This window comes from Ammospiza nelsoni, chromosome 2 (assembly GCF_027579445.1).
Source record: "Ammospiza nelsoni isolate bAmmNel1 chromosome 2, bAmmNel1.pri, whole genome shotgun sequence".
NCBI classification, from domain to species: Eukaryota; Metazoa; Chordata; class Aves; order Passeriformes; family Passerellidae; genus Ammospiza; species Ammospiza nelsoni.
Genome location: NC_080634.1, coordinates 20,723,910 through 20,746,688, shown reverse-complemented (window position 1 = coordinate 20,746,688; position 22,779 = coordinate 20,723,910). Strand labels below are relative to the sequence as shown.

Genomic DNA, 22,779 nt, shown 5'->3' with positions numbered 1-22,779 from the left:
GTTCACTAATAATCTTATTTTGGCACTGTTGCATGGATGATAATTCTACATGAATTTGGGTTAAGTTCAACATAAGGAAGATAGTTTTTGGAAAGGTGGACATTATAGTGTTGGGGTGAAAGGTTCTGTCCTTTTCTATATGGTCTAAATAATTTTGGAAAAGTATCATCAGAATTTCTCTCCTCTTGGTTCTTTATACAGTGTACTTTAATAGTAGTCATTGGTAGCCTTTTGTATACAGTCCCTTACTGAATTTTGTGGGAAAGATTTACAAGACAAAAATGATACAATCAATAACTTTGTTACTGAATTTTATCAGCTTCTACTTATGCCTACAGAACAGATAAAATGGCATTATTTCTTCCTAGTCAGCAAAGATTTTTATTAAATATTGGGGAATTTTGTTTTTCTTTTCAGATGGATCTTAAGTGGGTTATTTTTCTCCAGATAATTCAAAAGGTAAGATTAAGATTTTTCTTTGTTCTTGTTATGCGTAATTTTTAATAATTCTCTGATGTTAGCTTTGAGACTCATATGTGTTTGTAGTGATAATTTCCATAGTTTGAAAATTTTACAGTTTTAGAGTAGTGTTTGATTTAAATGCACTTAAATCTGGGGACATTCTTAAAAATGAAATGATGATGCCAAAACAAAAAAATATTTGTCCCATCTGGTTTTGATCAGTTTGTTTTGTGAGCTAGAGGGATTCCTGATTTGTGGATCATCTATTCTAAGCTAGACAGAATGGAGCTGGGGATTAGACCAATAATTAAAATTATTATTTATATCATCATCCTACAAGGTGCTTATAAGGGAAAGGTAGTATTCGATATTTTCCGCTGAATATTGACAAACTGACATTTAAGTTGGGATGGGATGAAATAGGAAGTGTATGATGAATTTTTGGACAAGAACTCATAACACTTGACTTACGGTCCGGTACATAGACCACAGGATCTTCCCTCACATATGCTGTGTATATTAGGAATACTGAGTTTTTGTGATTTTTTTTTAACTTACAGTGGCTCATCAGCAAAATAAAGTTTTTGTGACCTTCTCTTTCTTCTTAAAGAAATTCAGGTTCTGTAAACAGTTTTTATGTTGTAAATAGATTTTATTTCAGCCAACTCGGTCATCCAGAAGTTATTTTTCTAACTCCAATGTAGGAATTTCCAGGGCTCTATAATTGGAGGAGAAACATAAGGAAGCATTTTCAGAAAGTGACTTGTTTCACTCTGCAATAGAGATCTGACCCAGCCATAAGTTGTGGTCTCTGACAAAAAGAAAGATGGGGGATGTTGTTACAGATGTAAAATCTGAAGGCTTTTTATGGCAGATGATGTAATTCTCACTCTGTGTGTGCAAGTTTGACATACTAATCATGTGCTTAGTAATAAAAGTTAATAGTTAATAATGGATTACACAGAGAAGCTGTGGCTGCCCCATCCCTGGAAGTATTGAAGGCCAGGTTGGATGGGTTTTGGAGCAGCCTGGTTTGCTGGGAGGGGGTTGGTACTTAAATTGGAACTTGGAAGATGATCTTTATGGTCCCTTCCAACCCAAACCATTCTATTATTCGATACCCTCAAAAGATTTCTGGAATGTTTTTCTTGTGATCCAGGCATGCTCAGGCACAACGAAACTTTCCTTAGTCTCTGACTGGCTGAAAGGAGACACGCTTGGAGAAAGACTGGTAATGCTGGCAGATGATCTGTGTCACCTGGGCTTAAAACCTAGAGCAGCCTCATCAGGATCAGCCTCTTCAGAAATGTGGACTCTTCTGAGCTTGGTGTTGTCACAGGACGTTAAAAGTGGTGAGCATATATAATCCTTGGAGTTCATGAAGTGTAAATGCTGCACTTAACCCTTTGCATAAGATTGAAAGAATTTGGGATCTTCCAGAATACTTCATGTAGAACATTTAGGCTTTCTCCCGGTAGTTTATTGTTGATTGGTTGGTTTTCATTGGGGTTTTTGTTTCATAGTTTTGGGCTTTTTTTATACTTAAGCCAGTTTACTACATACTATTTAATTTTGTAAACACTAACTTGCAGCAGTAGCTGCCATTTTTTTTGGTCCACATTGCTAAACAAGGGCAGTGTTCAAAGAGAAGATTCAGATTTCCAAGTTTTGAAAACTTGAGGAAAATTTAAGTAAGCTTGATCTATCAGCTGATGTGCTGTAATGTGAATTTTTAAACCATACCATGTGAAATTTACCTTCAAAACTGGAATACCAAATCAATTGTTATGGACCTATGTGTGTTTTATTAGCAATGCTTTGTTATAGGATCTTTGAATTTTTTTCAGCCATTTCCATTTATTTTTCTGTCTTTAAAACTCGGTATGTGGTCTTATGCTGTATATGTATTCGGGTTTTTTTCTTAATAGCTATTACTCATAGCATCCTATTTAATTTGTTAATATCATCCTGTTTAATTTGTTTGCAATTTTAGTATCTTATATAGACTTCCAGGGGAGTTAATTTTTCTTCATGTTTTCCATGTAAACTCAGCATTCACTTTGATCCCTGTGGTGACATATTTCAGTGTCAGTGGATGCTGTGCACATTCATAGTGCTTCCAAGTTTCACAGGCAGTTCACTGTGGTGCATGTTCTTAGACAAGGCATCCTGAAGGTGTCCTAAGATTGTTTTTTCTGTTACTGGAATTTCTGATGTAAAGGACCATCAGGAAAACCTCTTTCCTCTCTCCACAGAGAGTTCAACAAATGTGCTTGTGAGTGTGTGATGTTCTAGGGCTGATTGTCCAGTGACTTTGCTTTTTGACTCTAGAGCCAGAGGCACTCCTGAGCTCATTTTCTGCTGGGTGGTGGATGACCTGTTTTTAAATCATATTGATTGAAGCCGAAGAGATTTTGAGGAGCTATGATGGCTCTTGACTTAGTCATTAAAACCAAAGTAGAGTATGTGGACTTCCAAAAGGATTTTTTTAATGAGATCTCTTATCTAAGTTTCTTAAGCAAATTGTCTTGGAGAGAATAGGAGAGCCTTTCATGGGTCTGTAGCCTAGGATGAAAGGAATTAAAGGGGAAAAAGGATAAATAGTGAAAGGAAGATAATTGTTGCTGAAACTTCACAGATCCATAGCAGTGTGTTGTGATGCTGAATGCTTAACTGATACAAAAGATTACAAAAGAAATCCAAAGCCAGTAAATACTACAAGTATACATTGGAAGAACACAATTGTAACTGTATCAATTCAATGACAGACTCTGACCTGTTAAAACTCAGAAAGAGATCTTCAGTCATTGTGGTGTTTCCCTGTAAGTGACAGGTTGTAAAAGAGTAGTAAAAGAGGAACACAGTTTATTAGGAGCTGCTGTGAAAAGAACAGAGGACAAATGAAAATTATTATAGCATGTAGTCAATATACTGAATATGTTGTTAATATCTGGAATACTGCATGTAGTTTTGGTCACTGCAATATTCTTGTTCAAGTTTGGTCACTTGCAATATTCTATATGCTTTTGAAAAACATGTAATAGAATATGCCCAGAGAAATCTGGCAGGGATGGTTAGACAAGCAGTGGCTTCTGCTTGTGGAGGCAAGAAAACAGACTAGAATTTGTAAGTTTCTAGTGGAAGTGATTAAGGATGGGGTTGTGCTTAAAAGTCGTAAAATCGCAATTTGTATAGAAAATGCAAATAATGAGAAATGCATCATTGTTTCTTTCAGTGGAAGAACTTGAATTTCTAACACATGCTTAGATAGCAGTCTTGAGGGCCGAGAAAAGTATACTTCTTCGTGCAGTTTATAATTAAATAATGGAACTCATTGCCACAGGATACTGTGGAGTTTGAGGAGAAGTGGGATTGGCTTGCTTGTATCCCATGAAAAAGGATCTAAGCATGTTTGTGGCTATATGCAATAGTACAGTGAAATCTTCGGCTCACAGTTGGTTGCCAGAAGCTAGGAGGGCATAAAAGGGGGAAGGATCACTTTGCACTTGCTCTATCTTTAATACCTTTTTCAAAGCTGCTTCAGCTGGCTTAGAGAAAAGATACTTAGTAGTGTGAAATGTTGGCTGGTGTCTGTGAAATAGAAGAGTTTAGGTATCCATTAGACTGAAACTGTTTTGCACTTCATTTTGCATTCAAAATTAGTTAATAAAAATCAAATTAGTCTATATTAATATGACATCTTTGCATGGTCGTGTTTATCAAGCAATCAAAGCATATTGTCTTTTTCCTCTGCCCAATAGAATCATTGATTGGTGAAACCTTTGTTGAAAGGATTATTGATAAACTTCAAGCAGCTCTGTCTAAAGCAAAGGATCTTTCTCAAGCTGGAGATACTGAACCATCAGTATCTTTCATCTGCGATGTGGCCTCAAGCTTTTTCAGCTCAGTGAAAGGCTGTTTGCTGATGCCATCCTCAGAAGACTTGCTCCTTACCATCTTCCAGCTGTGTGCTCAGAGGCAGGATGCAACATACTTGACAGGTAATCTGGAAAAAGAACTTCAGCTGAGCTTTTTCATAGGTGATGATTACATATAAATTCTTCCTTTTCATGAAACAGAATCACGAAAGTATGTGATAGAATACTGGCTTCACATACATTGAGCAATTGCAGCTGTAACTGACATGAAAATCTGTGCTTTAATTTACGGTGCCCATAGTTACTACTAAGTATCAAGTCCTGAACAGGTTTACAAGGATTTTTAAGATTTTTTTAATGTTAGTATCAGCTAACTTGGAGGCTATGATATTGCACACTTTTTGGACTGTTACAGAAGTTGTTTAAAGTCTATGAAATATAACAAATGAACTTTTTTTTGTTCATTTTACAATCTGGGGAGTCTATGAAAAAATGTGTACAATCGCTTCTTTACAGATAACATTCTGAAACCATTTATATTGGCCAAGTTGCCCAGACAAATTGTGATCCATGCCTCTCTCTACCAGTGTCTCATGTTTATGTTTATCTGAGATGCTGATTTATATTCTCTGAATGCAGAATTTGAGGGTGTTAAATTGATACATGCATTTACTGAAATTAATACAAGTAAATACAATGTTTCAGTGTTGTCATAGAAGTGAAGTAGGACAGTACTAGCTTGGAAAACACTGCTGCTTTATAAATGACTGTTGATATTGTGAATGTTCAATATTTTGGTAGAAAGGTATGTAGTTTTGAAGACTGTATGGACATATGGTTGCAGACAACAAGAACATCACTCTAATTCTCAAATGAATTAAATCTTACCTGTGAGTCACAGTTAATTTAAAATTGCTCTTCAACAAGAAAGCTATGTATGTGCCTTTGATGGTTTTTGCATGTAACCACAGAAAAGATAATTATTTTCCTACTGTAGGACCTTTAGACATGTGATTGTTGCTATATGCTGTAGTTTGTAATTAGAGTTTACCTGTTTGTGATAGTTTTGCTTGTCTACTTGCTGTTTTGTTTTCTTTTTTCCTTTTCCCTATAATAGATGTACTTGTATGCAAGTTAAAACACACTTGGATGTCTGGTATAAATTCACTTGTGCATCAGCTTCAGGGCACTCAGAGCACCTTTTTGCTTAAAGCTGCACTGTGGGTCAAGAACCAAGTTCAGTCTTCCTCTTTGGATGTTAAAAGGTAATTGGGATTCACATTTGTTCTATAATGTGTTGTTCTCCAAAACAAACCAGGATCAGTGCTATAATAGCCTTTATTTAATTAACATCTGTATTACTGAGACTTTTCAGCCTATTGGAGGCAGTGGGTAGAGCAAAACTTATACCACCCCTGGTACAGCAAGTATGGAGCATTGTATCAATGGAAAATATGCAGGTGGCTCTTAATGAATAGTGCCAAACTTGTTTGCAGTGTTTTCTCCTTTTCTCAGGCTTCAGGTTTTGATCTCTGCAGTCAGTGATTTGTTGTTGAAGCTCATGGAAGCTGATGGACAGTCTGAATGTCTTGTGAGAGCTTATGTTGAGCATGTGACACCGAACAAAATTGAATGGGGGAAATTGCATGAATCTCTGTGCTCTGAGGTATGGAAATGTTAATGGATTGTACAGGGCGGTCAGTCTTTCCTCAAGCCTCTGTCCCCTAGGGTGGTAAGCTTTATTTCTTATGACATGGCACTGCACTTATGAGTACCATATGTTTGTGCAGAGGTTCTTGTCAACCTTTGTCTATAAAGAGGATAAAATCTCTGTTTATGGATCCATCCAGTACTACTGGAGAAAAATCAAAATCCATGAAATTACCCTTTTCTGCACAGAACACCAGCAACTTGCTTTACAGTTCAGGAATTTTATCTGACAGAGTATACATTGTGAAGATGTTTTTATCTCTAAGTTAATTCTTCATAAGGATTAATTTTGTGAAAGACACCAATATCTGCAGAAGAATGTGGTTTGCTATCTTTTAACAGAATGCTGACATGCATAGAATAGAGAGTGGGGAAGGACATAAATTTCCCGTGCAGCCACCAGTAACCCTATAATTTCTTGTAAAATACATAGAGTTCTAAAGAAATGTATTTGTTTCTGAGCAGCAGTACAATTCCAAATTACTGCTGTACAATTAGGTTTTTAATACACTGGAGTGGGTCATCCTCACCATTGTGCTTTTGATATGAATGTGTATGTTTCGTGTTTGTTTCTTAATAATTCTGAATTTTCAAGGTTAAACAGATCACAGTATTTTTTCATACTCTTTTTATGCACATATTACAGTGGATGCACAAGCCTCTTTTGGAAGGAAGGCTTAGTATGAATTGTGAACCTCTGGGATCAAGTGTCAAGCTGTGTGGCACAACTAAACTTCCAGGCCATCTGTGTACTTCAGCCTTATTAAGTAAAATAGTACTACTTCAACTGAAAAATCGTGTAGTCCATGGAAATCATGATTCTGAAAGAAAGGAAATTGATAATATAAGTAAGTTACAATGGTAAAACTTAAAGGAATTTTATTTTGTAGTAGTTGTAACCTGAATTGAAAATTAGAAATGCATAGTTAAAGTTTGGCATACAGGTATGAGAAATTATCCTTTTACCTTTTGTTGCCTTTTTTCCTTTCTTTTCTTTTGTAATGTTCAGGTCTTCTTTAAAAGTAGTTTTTATATTCGTGGGACCTCTTTTGGTTATATACATCCTGTCTCAATAAAATTTTGAACTGGGAGAAGTATGAATTTTTAAAACTTCAGTTATGTTCATTGCCAAAACACACTGTGCATTGGCATGAGTGGGCAACAAGAACTGTATCCCTCCCTTGAGAGTTTAACCATAATGTAAAGATGGTTTGAGACAACAACTTTTCTTAATTCCATGAGGTGGAATCTAGTTTCCTTTTATTTTCAAGAATACTCAAATTAAATGCAGCATTATCAAATTAACAATTCTATCTCCAGAATTCTCACCATGATGAGAAGTGTAATTGTGTAGTGTGGGTCTTGTAAGCTGATGAAGGAACCGTGTGCTAACTCTTATGACATTTACTTGGTTTTCTTCTGGACTTAGGTATTGACTGCGTTGTCTGCAAGAAATATATGTTAAAGAAAAGGGGGAGAACAGAGAGGAGTCATATCATGCTTAATTTGCTTTAAAATTTCTTGACTATCTAGAACAGATTACTGTAGCTTTTTTTCTCTTGTATGTTATGATAAAATGGCAAATATTCAGTTCATGCTCTGAACCACCTGAGATTGCATGTAAAAATAATATCTTTATTGCATTAAAAACATATTTTAAAAAATCAACAAAATCTTGACCTGAAACTTCTGGCTTATGCAAGTCAGTAGTCATTTATAAACAACATCTGTTATTTAATTAGTTGCAGAACTGTTATATTCGCTACAATGGATTGAAGAATTGGAGAATCCTCCTTATCTGCTTCTGGAATATCTTCATATGTTAGAAGAGATGCACATAACATATGAGGAGTTCAGTACTCTGAGTAGTACAGCTAACCTGCAGCAAACTATATTTGACAGGTATGTAAGAATAAGTGAAACAACTCTTAGCTCTGTTTTCACAGTTTGTATTGTATGGAGTGCCACTATATTTCCATATGTGTGTTGATTCAGAATGCATCCAGATGCTTTTGTGGTGAGCCCTGAGCATCTGTATATATTAACCAGGGTATTTCTTCTTCTTTGAAGATCAGAGGAACATGGAAGACTCTGGTCCTTAACCATGGCCAAAGTAATCCGTGCTGAGAATGCTGGATCCTGGGAGAGGAAAGAACTTTTCAAGACAACAGAAGGGTATCTTAATACTGCTGCCTATAAACTTGCAGTTTCTTGTGAATGTTGATAGTGTGAAATGATCCTGATTCTGACCATCGACAGCTGAAGGCTGGCAATGAAGATACTTGTGTATGGCATGTCAAAGTCAGACTTGGTTTAGCATGTGGGATTAGTTATGTCAGAGGATATTGCCTCATTATGAACTAACTGATACTTTGTTTCCTAGTTCAGCTTTTGCGTTCCTTTCATTGTTGGTGTTTTGCTTGTATGAATAGGTTTCTTCCATTAACAGAGGGCAGATTGCATACACTTCAGTGTTTATCATCTTTCTTAATTGAGGAAGAAAAGAGGGAACTTGTCTTCCATTGTGTGGCCAAACTTATGACATGTACACAGACAGAGCTTTCCAGCACTGACGGTGAGTATGTTCTTACCTCGGTGTAGTTCATCAGAATTTAAGAACATTATTTTGTAATAAAGTTTGGTTTTAGATAAAACATACTTATTATATCATTTTTCCTAGAAAGAAATGCTTTCTCAGTTTGCCTATTTCTTCTAGACTGTTTGGCATAATCTCATTCAGAAAGGACAAGCCTTACTGCCAGATACAAAATTAAGATGAAGAGACTTAGGCTGTTATTAAAAGCATCCTGATGTCACTGTACTTCAGTGAACCATTTACGCTTTACACAGCATGCAAAAATACTACTATTGTCAGCTGGTCATGATAGTCTTTAGATAGTTTGCCAAGAACTCTTTCACAGTTTACACACATATAATTTTTTAGTAACTCCTCCAACTGAAACTGCACTACATGAAATGTCTGCAGCTGTGAAAAATTACCTAAGATAAGGTTGAGATGTATTATGATATTGCTTTGAATGTAGCCACTTATTTTGGGTCTACAGCCACTCTATTTGGATGTAAGTTTTCACAAACTTGCTGCTTTTCAAGAAAACTGGGAATGCTCACATACAGTCCTTCTATCTGTATGGATTACATGTAATTTAAGAGGAAAGTCCTTTGTGTTTTTGTCCCTTACTGCTTTTGTGTGTACTTGTATCTACTCTTATTGATCAGTCTATATGAAAACTGAAATGTATGGTTTTTATTTTGTAACAGAACTGTGCTTACTTAAATTGGAAAAACCTATCTTTGGTTACTTTAAACTGTGGACATCCGTCCCTTGGCAGTGTTCTTAGGATTTCAGATGAGTTCTTCAAATGGATGTTCTTCAGGTGTGAAAATGATCAGTGTTAGTGACATGCAGAAATTGAGAGAAATATTAAGTATCTCTACCATAGTAGTTTTCTACTCTTTCAACTTAGTGGAGGCTTTCTGGCTTTCTAATTGAACCAGTGAGGCAAACAAATGTGTCTGTGAAACTTTGAACAGAAGAAAATGGAAGAATCCTCACTTCTCCTCTGTTGTGGAGGTCTTTTATTTGTAATTGGTGCTTCCCTTCTACTACTTCTCTGTTTTCTAGGTATTCCGGAGCAGAATGTATATGTCCAAATTCACATTAAGTGGGATGTAGGTTGTAGGCTTACCATTCCAATGGTGTTTTTTCTTTTCAGCAGCTGAAAAAAATTGCTGCTGAACTTGTTTAAGTGAAGCAGGGGTTTATTTGGTTGGTTTTGCTATGCATATGTGATACTTTACCTTTTTTTTTGTCATTGTGCTTGTTGGAAATGTTCATTTTCTCCAAGAAATCTAGATAAATACAGTTCTTCTTAAAAATGGAAACCAGTACTAATGCAACAGTTGTACTTCACTCTAAAAGTAAAAATTAACATTCTGACTAGAACTCCAATTAACATTCCAATAATATTAGAATTCAAAACTTTCAGTTGCATTGTCTTCATTATCTGCCCAAATTATTGCTTAGCTTACTGTATTTTTAGTAGCACAAAGAAATTTCAATCTTAGCAGGTATTTTCCTTTTTTAGGTTTTATAATCTATCACCTTATCTTATAGGAGCTGTTTAATTTTAAAAGTTTGGTAAGATATTGTATTTTGATTTAACAATGACATTTGTGGATTAAGTGTTCAAAGAAGAAAGCTTAGGTATTATCCAAACTGTCTTACAATATTAAAATGAAGTTCTATTGACACACATTCTAATGTTTGTTTTGTCTTGATAGTTAAGACTATTGAGTTTACATTTTATTATGTCACAGGAGCATTTGGGTGTCTTTCCATTTTGAACACCTGCTTGAAGGATAGAAGTATTGATTGTGATCATTTATTACCTGCAGTACTGAAAATCATAATATCTTGGAAAAATGATAATGAGGACAGCTTTCTCTTTAGCTGGTAGGTGCAACTTTGAGATAATTTGACTTTTTTTCTTATTTCTAAGACAAGAGTTTAAAAATACAGACTAATTCAAATAAATTAATTAATTCAAATAAAATCAATCTGTACAATTGCCATCTACTGCTCTAATATTACATATTTAAGTTTTTGTAAAAACCTTGGCTTAGTATATCACTAACTCATACTGCACAAAAGTACCTGGAAGGCTGGGAGACTGAGGAGCTTTGAAAATGCTTTTGAAAGATGTCAACTGTTTTCAAATGTATTCAGAACTGACCAACTTTTGCAGGTGTTGCTGGATGTTCAGTTCCAAGTTCTGTTTGCTTATTTTGGTAGCAGGAAAAAAACTTGCATACCAGACTTAGCTGTCTTTTAAAGGTCTGGACCCAAAAATGTAACTTGAAAAGCTTCCAGCGAGGAATGAAAATATACTGAGATTATCTTTTTTGACTATAGTGAGAAAAATCCAGATAACAAAGTTCCAAAATAATCATAAAACCATTGAGTGTTCTGGGTTGGAAGAGACCTTAAAGCTCATCCAGTTCCAACCCCTGCCATGGGCAGGGACACCTTCCGTAAGACCAAGTTGCTCCAAGATCTGTCCAACTTGGGCTTGAACTTCTAGGAATGGGGCAGCCACAGCTCCTCTGGCAACTGTGCCAAGGTCTCCCTCACAGGGAAGAATTTCTTCCTGCTAATCTAAACCTATAATATATAATATATAGTATTTGGACACTTGAGGGCTAATAACTTTTCCTAAATCGGTAACTTTAAAATTATTATTTTTCTTGCATTGATTTAATTAAAATTGCCGACACTCCTAATTTATGTAAGTATATTGATTGAGCAAATGTTTAAATTGTAGAAATGTATGAATCTGTAATTTAGGAATCTTGTTTAGACTTGGCAGCTAATGTAGCACTCTACCTTTGAAAGACAGAATATCAAAAGCACACAGAACATAGCATTGTGGTGCCAGACAAATTTGTCCTGTGAGGAGGAGTGAAGGCAAGAATATGAATACTCAGGTCTACAATATGAATCTATGTAAGCTTTGGTTGTATTTTTATTACAGCAGTCTGAAAGAAGCAAGTGCTCAATTGCTTGGTTTCAACATTGAGTTGATGCGTTACCTTCCCTTGTTGCTGAAATATTCTGCAGCTCCTTTGGCTGATAATGAGTGGGACTTCTTGATGTGCTCCATGCTGGCTTGGTTAGAGGTAATATGGAAGGATCTTCACTTTTAATGTACTTACCTTTTTGATTATTCCCTGAATATGGCAATGACACTGTAATCTCAGCCAAATTCTTGACACAATGATAAGTAGAATTGCACAAAATCCAGTTTATGTTGGACTCTGGACAAAGATTTAAAAGCACAAGCAGTTATACTGTCCTGTTTGTTTTTGTGTTTGGAGATAAAATCAGCTCACTCTTCAAGTAATATGATATTTAATAATGGCATTGGTAATTGGAGAATAATTTTGAAATATATCTGCTGTAGGTCTCTATCTTGAAAAATAATATTTCTTTAAAACATAGTTTAACATGATACATCAAAATCAGCTGAATGAAAATCAATGTCTACATTTCAATATCTAACTGATCACATGAAGTATCAAGGTTATATTCTAATGCTGTTAGGAAAGAGGACAGTAATGTTAGTAGTCAGATGACTACTTACTGATTAATCAAAAAAATATACAGAATCTGTCACTCTCTGTCACCTGTGCATTCAGAAGGGCAGGCTGGAAATTTCATGTGACCTTTATTGGTCTCAGGATTAATCTTACCTAGTGGTATGTGCCTTAAAACTATGTATTTTGTTTAAAAACAAGCAACAAACTTATAAGAAAATCTTGTTGTGTAGACTAAGTAGGGAATATTTTTAATTGATAATGATACTCCTTTCTGACAGAATGAGTAAGAACAAAGATAAAATGAAAGCAGCTTTGTTGGGGGAGAGGAAATATTCGCCTGATAGCCACTTCAATAATTTCCAGTTTTTAGTAGTATGTTGTCCATTGAATTTTCTTTTTGTCATTATAAGGAAGGTTATATAATGGAAACAATCCATGTTTCTAATGTTGGTGAGACTTGGGAATTAATTTCAGGTAGTCCTATTGAAGTACAATTTCTATTTTTAACCCAACCTACCCGACCCACAGAATTTTCGAATGGTTCTTGCAATTTAATTGTCTTTGAAATTATACTTTCTGTTGTAGACAGGAAATGTGAAACAAATTTTAAAGCAAATGTATGGTTAAGGAATCTTCCTCTGTGTTTATTTCCTCCTAGACAACAAGTGAAAGCCGTTTGCTTTACCATATCCCGCTTGTGCAGATTTTTGCTTGTGTCAGTTGTGACTTGGCATCTGCCCTTAGCGCTTACTTTGAGGCTGCAGCTCCTGACAGTACTGTTCTTCCTAAGAACTTGGTCAGTGAATGGAAGGAATTCTTTTCTGAGGGAATTCACAATTTGCTGTTACCCTTGTTGGTGAAAATCACAGGCAAGTATATGACAAGGGGATAACAGCCAGGCTGTTTTGAAATAGAACTGAACAGGCCACATTTTTGAATTTACAGGAATATAATGTAAATAGAGTTTATAACAACTCAGTTTGTTTAACACTTATGTGTTAATTAGTAAAGTGATTGCATATAACATAGAGATTGTTAAGATTAGATGGAACCTGTCAAGTGCAACCTTGAGTTGTTTCCAGCAGAACTTGTTTATGGTATCATCCATACATTCTGCATCACAACTTGTTTTCTTTTAAACAGGAGAAACCAAAAATGCATCAGAAGGCTCTTTTCAGAACTCTGTATTATCATCTTTGGGTGAAGCTCTAACTTACATCTCAAAGGACCAGTTCTTAAACCATAAGCTGCCACCGAAGTTTGTTGCAGGCCAGAAGACAAATCTTCCAGATAAACTCCAGACTCTACTGAACACACTCTGTCCGTTATTGCTTTTCCGGGCTCGACCTGTACAGGTTTCTGTCTACCATATGCTGCATAAGTAAGAAGCAACAAATTTTTCACTCTCATTGCCTCTCAACCCTCCTGCCCCTTTTCTTAAAAATATGCACTATGTGCTATAGAATATGCACTTGTAGCAAAATCATGTTCCATTATGGGAGAAAATCCTCAACTGGGCAATTCGTATTCTTTTTTGGAGGACACTATATAAAACTATGAATGCTAAAGTTAATTGTATTAGCAGACTTAAGAAAGGTATTTATTTTCAGCCCTTATTTTAGCACTCATGGAATCCTAAAATGTAAACTGAAATATTCCAGGTTTTATCTGGGCCTGACACTACCATTAAATAGTATGACATTTTTATTTTCATTCATTTAGGTAAGAAAGTAAATACAGATAGGTAGTATTGCTGTGAACTTCTTGGATATTTCTAATACCCAGAGAGACAATACAGAATTTGTAAAATTTGTGCATTTGGCTCCCCAAAATGCAATTGCAAGGCAGATGGCTTAAGCCAGCCACCATTATCTTTCACTTATACTGAGGCATAAAGTTGCAATAGCTTTATTCTGATAGAGAATTTTATTTTAGCATGGCTCAGGAAAAGTAAGAGGTCTGGAAAGAGAAGTGTGCAAGGATACATGCTTGTTGGGTGTCACTCTTGACCAAAGATGGTGGCATGTTTCTGAAAGATTCTGTGTTGTTGTTAAGGAATAACTGCCTTTATTTTATTGTCTGTCAAAATGTTGATGTTGATAAGCAAAGAACTATGCATCACATATATTAAAATAGTTTATTAAAATTATTTTTAAATTAAACCTGATTTCCTTTCCATATTTTTATAGATTAATGCCTGAATTGCCTAAATTTGATGATGAAGATCTCAAGTCCTATGGTGATGAAGAGGAGGAATTGGCATTGTGTGTATTTTTTCCCTCACTTTTTATAGGACTGTCTTCCATATTTTTAAAATGTGTTAAAAGCTTGAAATTTGCAGCAGAGTAGCTGTCAGCAGGAGATGTTAAAAAATTGCATAGCTATGACAATAAGGTTATAAATGTGTAAAATATTAAATATTGTGGTCCTTTGCACTAAAACTGGAGACAGTATTTGCAGTTGTTTTTAGGTGCAGTTACTGGACTAAATGTTGTATATTAGGAAATCTTAGCAAATTTTTACTTGTATTCAGGATGTATCTGCACAGGTAATTTCAGTTACTTGAAACAGAACAAAAATTAAGTCTGTGTTTTACACAGCTTGAATCCCGCGAATTCTCTGGTTTGAAGAGAGAATGCAGTAACTGGTTAAAACTCCTTTTTAACCTCAGCCCAATGATTAATACCTTTCCTAACTGCAGAGAAGCAAAAGGCTTTTCAACCTAGAGCCAACAGTGATTAGGAGATCATTGTTCAGTTGTTCGTTTGTTGGTGTGACTCCAGAGAAAGCAAGCAAAGCGGCTATCCATGATGTAGGTTAAATCAGATCAGTCATAGACCACTCCCATATGAAGTGATAAGCATTCAGTTTAAATTTGTCTTCTAAGAAGGTAAAAGCACCAACTCTCCCATTCAGGGAAAAAGAAGAAATTTTTAAAAGAGTAAATTTTCTTGTAATAAAAGGCTTATTTTATACTCTGCATGCATGGCTTTACTTTCATGACTCTCTAGGAAGGCTATGAACTTAAATTCAGTTCATGTTGTGCTCAAGATTTGAGTTTACTATTCCAGATAATATTTTTCCACAGATCACCTCCAGCAGCTCTTATGTCTATCCTGGCCACTCAAGAACTCTTGCTAGAAAACATCCTGGAATGCATTCCAGTTGGAGAATTTGCAGTTATTCAACCCCTGAGTGATGAGTTCTGCCTTGTTCTAGGATATCTTCTCACTTGGAAGTTAACATTAGCTTTCTTTAAAGCAGCTTCTTCTCAGGTATATTTTCAGAGTCTTTTTAACTGAATTTCTTAACCTACTTTTTTAGTTTCAGTCTCAGTTTCATCCAGCCGTTTTCTTTTAATTATGTAATTTCTTATCCCTTGTTTCTGTGAAATTAGTGAAAATTCTGAAATCACCAATAGACTTAGATTTCTGCACCACTGTATTTGAGGATGGTAAAATTAGAGCAACGAAGAACTAAGATTCATGAAAAGATTACTCTTTCTTGCATTTTCAAACAAGCTTGGTACATATTATAATCTTTTAATCATTCAAAATGGTGCAGAGAACTAAACTTGTCTTCTAAACACTGCTTCTGAGTCACAATGTTGCTGTTCCTTCCTGCAAGGACATATTTGTATTATTTACAGAGTAAGCTGTATTTACCATGTTTTGGTTTTTTTGTGAATTTTTTTAATGCTACCAGCTACGCGTTCTCTACTCACAATACCTTAGAAGAACTAAAAGCTTGAATAAACTGCTTTATCACTTGTTCAGGCTTATGCCTGAAAACCCTGTCTTTTCTGGGCCAACTTCAGAAGTTGCAAATAAGGACACAAAAACCTTCTTTACTGAAGAGCTTCGTTTAGATGTCAAAGGTTAGTAAAAACTCTATTTGTGCATTTGAGAGAGTTGTTCTATTTGAATAAGCTGTTTTTCTTAAAAATACTTATTTAGAAAATCTTACCTATAAAACAAATACACAGAGAGACAAATACATACATATGTTTAATAATCTTTTGTTAACTCTCCCCATTTGAAACTTAACTAAAGTTGACATGTTTATCAGAGAAACCAAGAAAAACAAAAGTCAGGAATAATACATTGCTACTATTGAATCATGAACATAACAATTCCAAAACACTAGAAATGTGTGATCTATTCTGAAACCATTGCTTCTAGAGATAATTTTTAATATTAAATAAAATTTCTATATTTTATTGTATTTCAATATATAAATTCAAAGTATTAAAAACCATTTTAATATATATTTTTAAATGTTTGAGATGTTAAATTGTGTGTTGTTTTTGTCATGTTGTTCAAAAGACCCAGTTAATCAGTGATGATGAGAGAAGATACGCTGTTTTTTTTACCTGAGAAACATGAAAAAGGGAATTAGATTTTGAAGTCCCTTCATTTAATTTTTTTAATGTACCTACATAGATATAAACAAGGAAATGGAGTTTCCATTTCTTAATTTTTCTCTTGGACATCACTGTATGTTGCAGAACAATTTATCTGCATGACCGTAAGAAAGAATTACTAACACGACATCCCAAGGGAAAGTCTTCCCTTAACTCATCATAGAATCATTAAGACCTCTGGGATCATCCAAGTTCACCCTTTGAACACCACCATGTCCCCTAAACCATATCACAAAGTGCCCTGTCAGTGTGTTTTTTGAACACCTCCAGGGATGGTGACTCCACCACTTCCTTGGGCAGGAATGCTTATTCACTCCTTCAGCAAAGAATTATTTCCTAATATCCAAACTCTGTTGGTAGAACTCGACATGCTTGCAAAGCTCAGCTGTCCTCCAAACACCTTATTGTTTGTTCACTCCAAAGTGAGTGTTTTGTGATTTCTACAATATAAAATTATTTTTGATTCCTGGTGTCCACTTGGAGTTGAGTCTCTAAATGAAAAGGTGAATTCTGAGGTGTGGAGTATCAGGCTAAGGAACAAAAAAAACAGCCTGGTTAAGAAGGGCTGAGTCAAACAGGCCCTTAGAATTGCAGTAGTAGGAACATGTACATGAAATTCCAAGTACCACAATTGTATTGGAATCAGAAATTTGTATGTGGTGTGGAGGCACCAACTTCCGTGACTAATGTATTAAGAGTATTTCAACACCTTTTCTTTCCCTCCCAGGGACTGGGGGGCTGTCATCCCAGATCCCACACTTGGCCTGCTCTGTGTACCATATAACACTGAAAGATCTGCCAGCCATGGTGAGGCTGTGGTGGAATAGCTGTGAGAAGCGTGTCTTCAATGTTGTGGATAAATTCACAAGCAAATATGTCAGCAGTGTGCTCTCCTCCCAGGAAATATCTTCTGTTCAGACTAGCACACAGTTATTTAACGGCATGACAGTAAGACTTTTTGTTCTTTCTTTTAATTTACTTGAGTTTTTTGCAAACATTTAAGGAAATTTTACTTCTCAGAACCAGACTGTGGTTCTGTTTTATATGATTGCAATTTTGTTGTTCTAAATGACTGATTAAACATAATTTTGCTTGGTATCAATAAATTAAATTGATGTTTATTAATATTCTGCTTGCAAAAAACTTGAAAGAATGGATTTTAGGATGTTGAAGAATTTGAGGAAGTGGAAGGTACTGCTATCAATATACTACTTTTTATTTATTAAAAGATGTAATCAATCAGTAGATTGAAAACTGGCTGGTAATTCCTTTTTAGTTTATTGAGATATGAATAGATTTTTGTTTTCCTTGAAAAAAGTGTTTACCTGATCTAAGAAAATCATTTAATATGCATAGGAATGTGTTTATAGTGTGTGTGTATATATATATATATATATATATACATATGTATACAAAGACTAGAGATGCTGAATGGCATTTTTTAATACGTGTATTTTTTTCAAAGGTTAAAGCTCGGTCTGCAGCACGAGAAGTCATTGCAACCTATTCTGTTGATGATATATTTATTGAACTAATAATACAGCTTCCATCAAATTATCCACTGGGATGCATAACAGTTGAGAGTGGAAAGAGAGTTGGTGTAGCTGTACAGCAGTGGCGCAATTGGATGCTACAGTTAAGCACATATCTTACACATCAGGTGAATTTAAATAAAGTTCTTAGTTTTGAAAACTTAATAAGTCCTTATAGCAGAAAAACATTCCTAGTAATGCAATATTGTATAGATCTGTGTAATAGATCTCATTAGATTGCAAAGCTTTGTAGAATTGGGTCACTCTTACCATCTGCTTTTCTCCAGATACATCAACAGAGGTAAAATGATCAGCCTACTGTTAAATCCACAGCCCAAGTTGAAAATTTAGATCTCTTAAGATATGGCCCAGTGTTTGTCCTGTGTGTCAGTACCATCTCAACTATAATTTGAAAAAAAAACACAGACAAACAAATGACAACAACAAAAATCAAAACCAAAAACCCCATCCATGGAATTCTCTAAAAGACTGGTGGTTGCTGAAATGGCATAATCTGTGGTTAGACCAAAACAAAGCAGTGATTGAAAATTTCAAAATCTGTTTTTAAGTGCTCCTGAACATGCTCTTCCTGCATTATTGAATACTCACTTTTCTGTAGATCAGAGTATTATAAATTATGCACTGCATGTATTGCATGTAGTTTCAGATTGTAAATCCTTCAGGCCTTGTTTCCTTCATGTTTTTATGACTACAACAGGAATAGTTCAAAGGAGTTCTCCAGTATTTACAGCTCTTTTCCCTCTTTTAGAATGGAAGTATTATGGAAGGCTTATCTTTGTGGAAAAATAATGTGGATAAACGTTTTGAAGGCGTTGAAGATTGCATGATCTGTTTTTCAGTCATTCATGGTTCAAACTATTCTCTTCCCAAAAAAGCTTGCAGAACATGCAAGAAGAAGTTTCATTCAGCTTGCTTGGTAAGTACCTGGAGTAAATCTTTTAAAATAGGCAAAATACCCTAGAATCATAGAGCAGGGTCAGAAGGAGCTTAAAGCTCATCTGTTCCATCCTCCTGCCATGGGCAGGGACACCTTCTGCTAGACCAGGTTGTCCAAGCCCCATCCAGCCTGGCTATCCATATAGTTTAAACCAGAAACTTCTACTGTATTACCAACAATTTTCCACTTTGTCATTGGAGTATCTGGGATTAAGAGCACTCATAAGTTATTTTTGTGAATTTTGTACTAAGATGTAAGGGCAGGTAATGAAAGAAGAGCTGCTACATAGTGTATGTCTAATAAGTGTATATACAAATACATATATACATACACACATGCATACATGTGTGAGTGAAAAGGGGTTTTTTACCGTTTCTTGTTTTTTTTTTTTTTAAGTATAGGTAATGTTTTGATAGTTACATTCACAGAATCACAACATTAACTAGCTTAGAAAAGACATTTGAGATCAAGTCCAACCTATGACCTAACACCACCTTGTCAGCTGGACTATGACATTAAGTGCCACATCCAGTCTTTTCTTAAACATCTCCAGAGATGTTTAAGAAAAGACTGGATGTGGCACTTCGTGTCATAATTCAGTCATGGGGACAGTGACTCCACCACCTCCCTGGGCAGCCCAATCCAATGCCCAGTCACTACTTCTGTGAAGAACTTCTTCCTATTGTCCAGTCTAAACCTGCCCTGGTGCAGCTTAACACAGATCCTTGGCAATAATGGTTATTGATGATGTACTAGTGTTTCTGTACTCAGCTTGCCTTCGTATATTAAACAGATGTATTTCTCTTTTTCAGTACAAATGGTTCTCATCCAGCAACAAATCCACATGTCCACTCTGTCGAGAGACATTCTTGTGAAACAAAACGTTCTTCTTTCTGTGAGCCAAATAAGAAATAAGAGCAGGCAATAAACTGTATGTTGAAAGAAGTTAACTATTTGGAAATAATGTCAGTTACTTTAAGTTCTTCACTAGTGGAATATGACACACCTCTGGACTGGCTTTTTGTAAATTTGAAGATTCTTCTTTGATATAAAGAAATATATAACAATAATTTATTTTAATTGGTATATTTTTAAGATATATTAAAATTTTCAGAAATAATGTGGAGTTATGTCTGAAAAATGGTGTTTAAGCCACAGCATAGTTAATTAAAAACTCTTATTTTAGGCATATTCTAACATGGTGTTATGTAATTAACCCAGGTGATACCTCTTAATATAACAGCTGAATATAACATAGGTTACCACCTAAAGATTTGATTTTTTATTATAATGCATTCATAATAGTCCCTTTTTTTGGGGAAAAAAGAATGTGTTTGCTGTTAGACATTAAGGCATGAAACTGGGGTGATAATCTGTTAAAGCGTAAAATTTAAACATAGCCTCTTCTAATAAAATGAACTTTCACCTTTCAAAGTTTCTTTTTGCCAAAACTCCCCAACCATCCAGTAGCCTAAAATCATGAAAACCCAGAAGGCCAACTAAGGAGAGAGACCACAAAGAGAGAGACCAACAAAGTTCCTGCATCACAATGATACCATCTATTTATTGCTGATTGGCTTTTAAAGAGAAGGCAGATGCACTGATCAGTTCTTGTTTGTCTTCATGAGCTGGCAAATTAGCTATCACCAAATGTCTACTGTACTTCCACTGTCCTAGAATAATAAGGACTCTTAAGTGAGCATCCAGATGTATCAGAATTTAATAGCCTTCAACTATACATTTTTTCATGCCATTTTTTTTAACAGTGGTAGCATACTAGTATATTCCAACTTGGATGGTATTTGTGGTGGGTTTCTTTGAAAAGTCAATAGAAGTGGGGAATAAATAAATAAATAAATGTTGTCAATCTCTGTAGTCTCTGGTTTGCTATCTCTTCCTGTGTGTGATAAACTTTTAGAAATTAATTTTATAGATTTTCAGAGGCCGAGTTTGTAGCATGGTCAATTGGCTGTACCTCAACAGCTATTATTTTAGATTTTTAGCTGTTGATAACTGAAGTCTGTATTTTTAACAGATAATGCTGGGCTGCCAGAGGAGAAATTCCTTGACCTTTTGTTTTGAGTAGGTGAGAATGGAAAGGATTTAAAGCTGGTATTGAGAAGGTCTAACTGAAAAGACAGAGTAGGGAACAAACTGTATTGTTTCATAGTTACTGATGCTAAAACTCCATCATTGTCTCTGTTTCATCACTTTGGTTACTCTAAATTACTTCTTTGCAAGGTCATTGACTGATCTGAAGGCAGATACCTTAATACCTTTTCATGGATGAGTACTCTTCATCTAGATTACTCCATAGTAGTATCCTCCTTGTAAAATGGGATAAAAGGGAGTACAATCATAACCACACTGCTGCCCAGAGATTTCAGGGCAGTAATAGCCTGCCTTGAATCATGGAATTGTTAAGGTTGGAAAAGACATTTAAGATCCTCAAGTCCAATCATAAACCGAGCACCACCTCCATGTTCACTATTAAACAGTGTCCTCAGGTACTGTATCCACATGGGTTTTGAATATTTCCAGCTATAGTGACTTGGCCACTTCCCTGAGAAGCCTGTTCCAAAACTTGACAACCCTTTTTTCCTAATATCTAATCTAAACCTGCCCCAGTGCCATTGAAAACCTGAGGCTGTTCTATTTTGTCCTGTCCCTTGTTCCCTGTGAGCAGAGCCTGATCCCCACCTGGCTCCACTCTCCTGTCAAGGAATTGTGGGGAGTGAGAAAGTCCCCCCTGAGCCTTCTTTTCTCCCACCTCCCTCTGCTACTCCTAGTGCTCCAGATCCTTCCCCAGCTCTGTTCCCTTCTCTTGATACGCTCCAGCACTTCAATGTCCTTATAGTGAGAGACCCCAGGATTGGACATGCTTCATGTGAGAGACAACTTTGAAAATTTAAAAAGGTTTATTAAACTTTAACAAAAATACAACAAACGACTACATAAGGGAAAAGCTGCAATGCTGAGAACTGCCCCTCGTGCATACCATATGGCCAGTTCATCTTCAAGATGGATGCTCAGTCTTTTATATCCCTGGGGGTTCCATCAGCCAGCCCTGGCCCCTCCCAAAGTCTGTCCGTCAGTTCTTCTTTGCCATTTACCACTGGAGACTGCTTTCTTGTAACTTGATTGGAGGTCAGGTGTTGCCATGCCGCACCCCCTAAGCAACAAGCTTATCCATTCCCCACTGCCCCATACAAGGGACACCTGTGCAGCCTTCTTTTTACCTGCCCTAGACAGCCCTGGCTGTCTGATGGTCACAATACAGGGGGAAAAGGGAACTGTGGGGAGAACAGAGGACATCTAAACTACAATAACATAACTATACATCACAAAAGCTTTTATTAATATTCACAACACAATAGGTATCTTTTAATTGCGAGAGCAAATCATCCCATTATCCATCTATAGCACTTCAGCAGTGCCCAGCACAGAGGGACAGTCACTGTGCTGGTCCTGCTGGACACACCATTGCTGATACAGGCCAGGTGCCTTTGACCTTCTAGCTTACCTGAGCACACTTGGCTCATGTGCAGCTGCTCTTGACCAGCACCCCCAGGGCCTTTCCTGACTGGCAGCTCTCCAGCCACTCTGCCTCAGCCTGGAGCTCTGCTTGGGGTTTTGGAGACCCAAGCGCATCACCCAGCACAGGGAAGACCCTTGCTTTACCTTTCAATTCAGAAGGAC

The 22,779-nt window shown here is 36.0% G+C and overlaps 1 protein-coding gene across 1 annotated transcript in view; it reads left to right on the top strand.

Moving 5' to 3' along the window:
* LTN1 (listerin E3 ubiquitin protein ligase 1) overlaps nucleotides 1–20,947 on the top strand; it is a 31,617-nt gene extending 10,670 nt beyond the window's left edge. The window contains exons 11-30 of the mRNA XM_059466746.1: nucleotides 418–459; nucleotides 1,622–1,814; nucleotides 4,224–4,463; nucleotides 5,458–5,605; nucleotides 5,856–6,006; nucleotides 6,697–6,898; nucleotides 7,793–7,952; nucleotides 8,121–8,225; nucleotides 8,483–8,625; nucleotides 10,389–10,524; nucleotides 11,603–11,747; nucleotides 12,826–13,036; nucleotides 13,311–13,548; nucleotides 14,357–14,431; nucleotides 15,256–15,442; nucleotides 15,873–16,044; nucleotides 17,318–17,538; nucleotides 18,056–18,250; nucleotides 18,892–19,059; nucleotides 19,893–20,947. Of these exons, the coding sequence (XP_059322729.1) occupies nucleotides 418–459; nucleotides 1,622–1,814; nucleotides 4,224–4,463; nucleotides 5,458–5,605; nucleotides 5,856–6,006; nucleotides 6,697–6,898; nucleotides 7,793–7,952; nucleotides 8,121–8,225; nucleotides 8,483–8,625; nucleotides 10,389–10,524; nucleotides 11,603–11,747; nucleotides 12,826–13,036; nucleotides 13,311–13,548; nucleotides 14,357–14,431; nucleotides 15,256–15,442; nucleotides 15,873–16,044; nucleotides 17,318–17,538; nucleotides 18,056–18,250; nucleotides 18,892–19,059; nucleotides 19,893–19,955 (3,195 nt within the window). The 3' untranslated portion in view covers nucleotides 19,956–20,947. The remainder of the gene's footprint in view (nucleotides 1–417; nucleotides 460–1,621; nucleotides 1,815–4,223; nucleotides 4,464–5,457; nucleotides 5,606–5,855; nucleotides 6,007–6,696; nucleotides 6,899–7,792; nucleotides 7,953–8,120; nucleotides 8,226–8,482; nucleotides 8,626–10,388; nucleotides 10,525–11,602; nucleotides 11,748–12,825; nucleotides 13,037–13,310; nucleotides 13,549–14,356; nucleotides 14,432–15,255; nucleotides 15,443–15,872; nucleotides 16,045–17,317; nucleotides 17,539–18,055; nucleotides 18,251–18,891; nucleotides 19,060–19,892) is intronic.
* The last annotated feature ends 1,832 nt before the right edge of the window (nucleotides 20,948–22,779 follow it).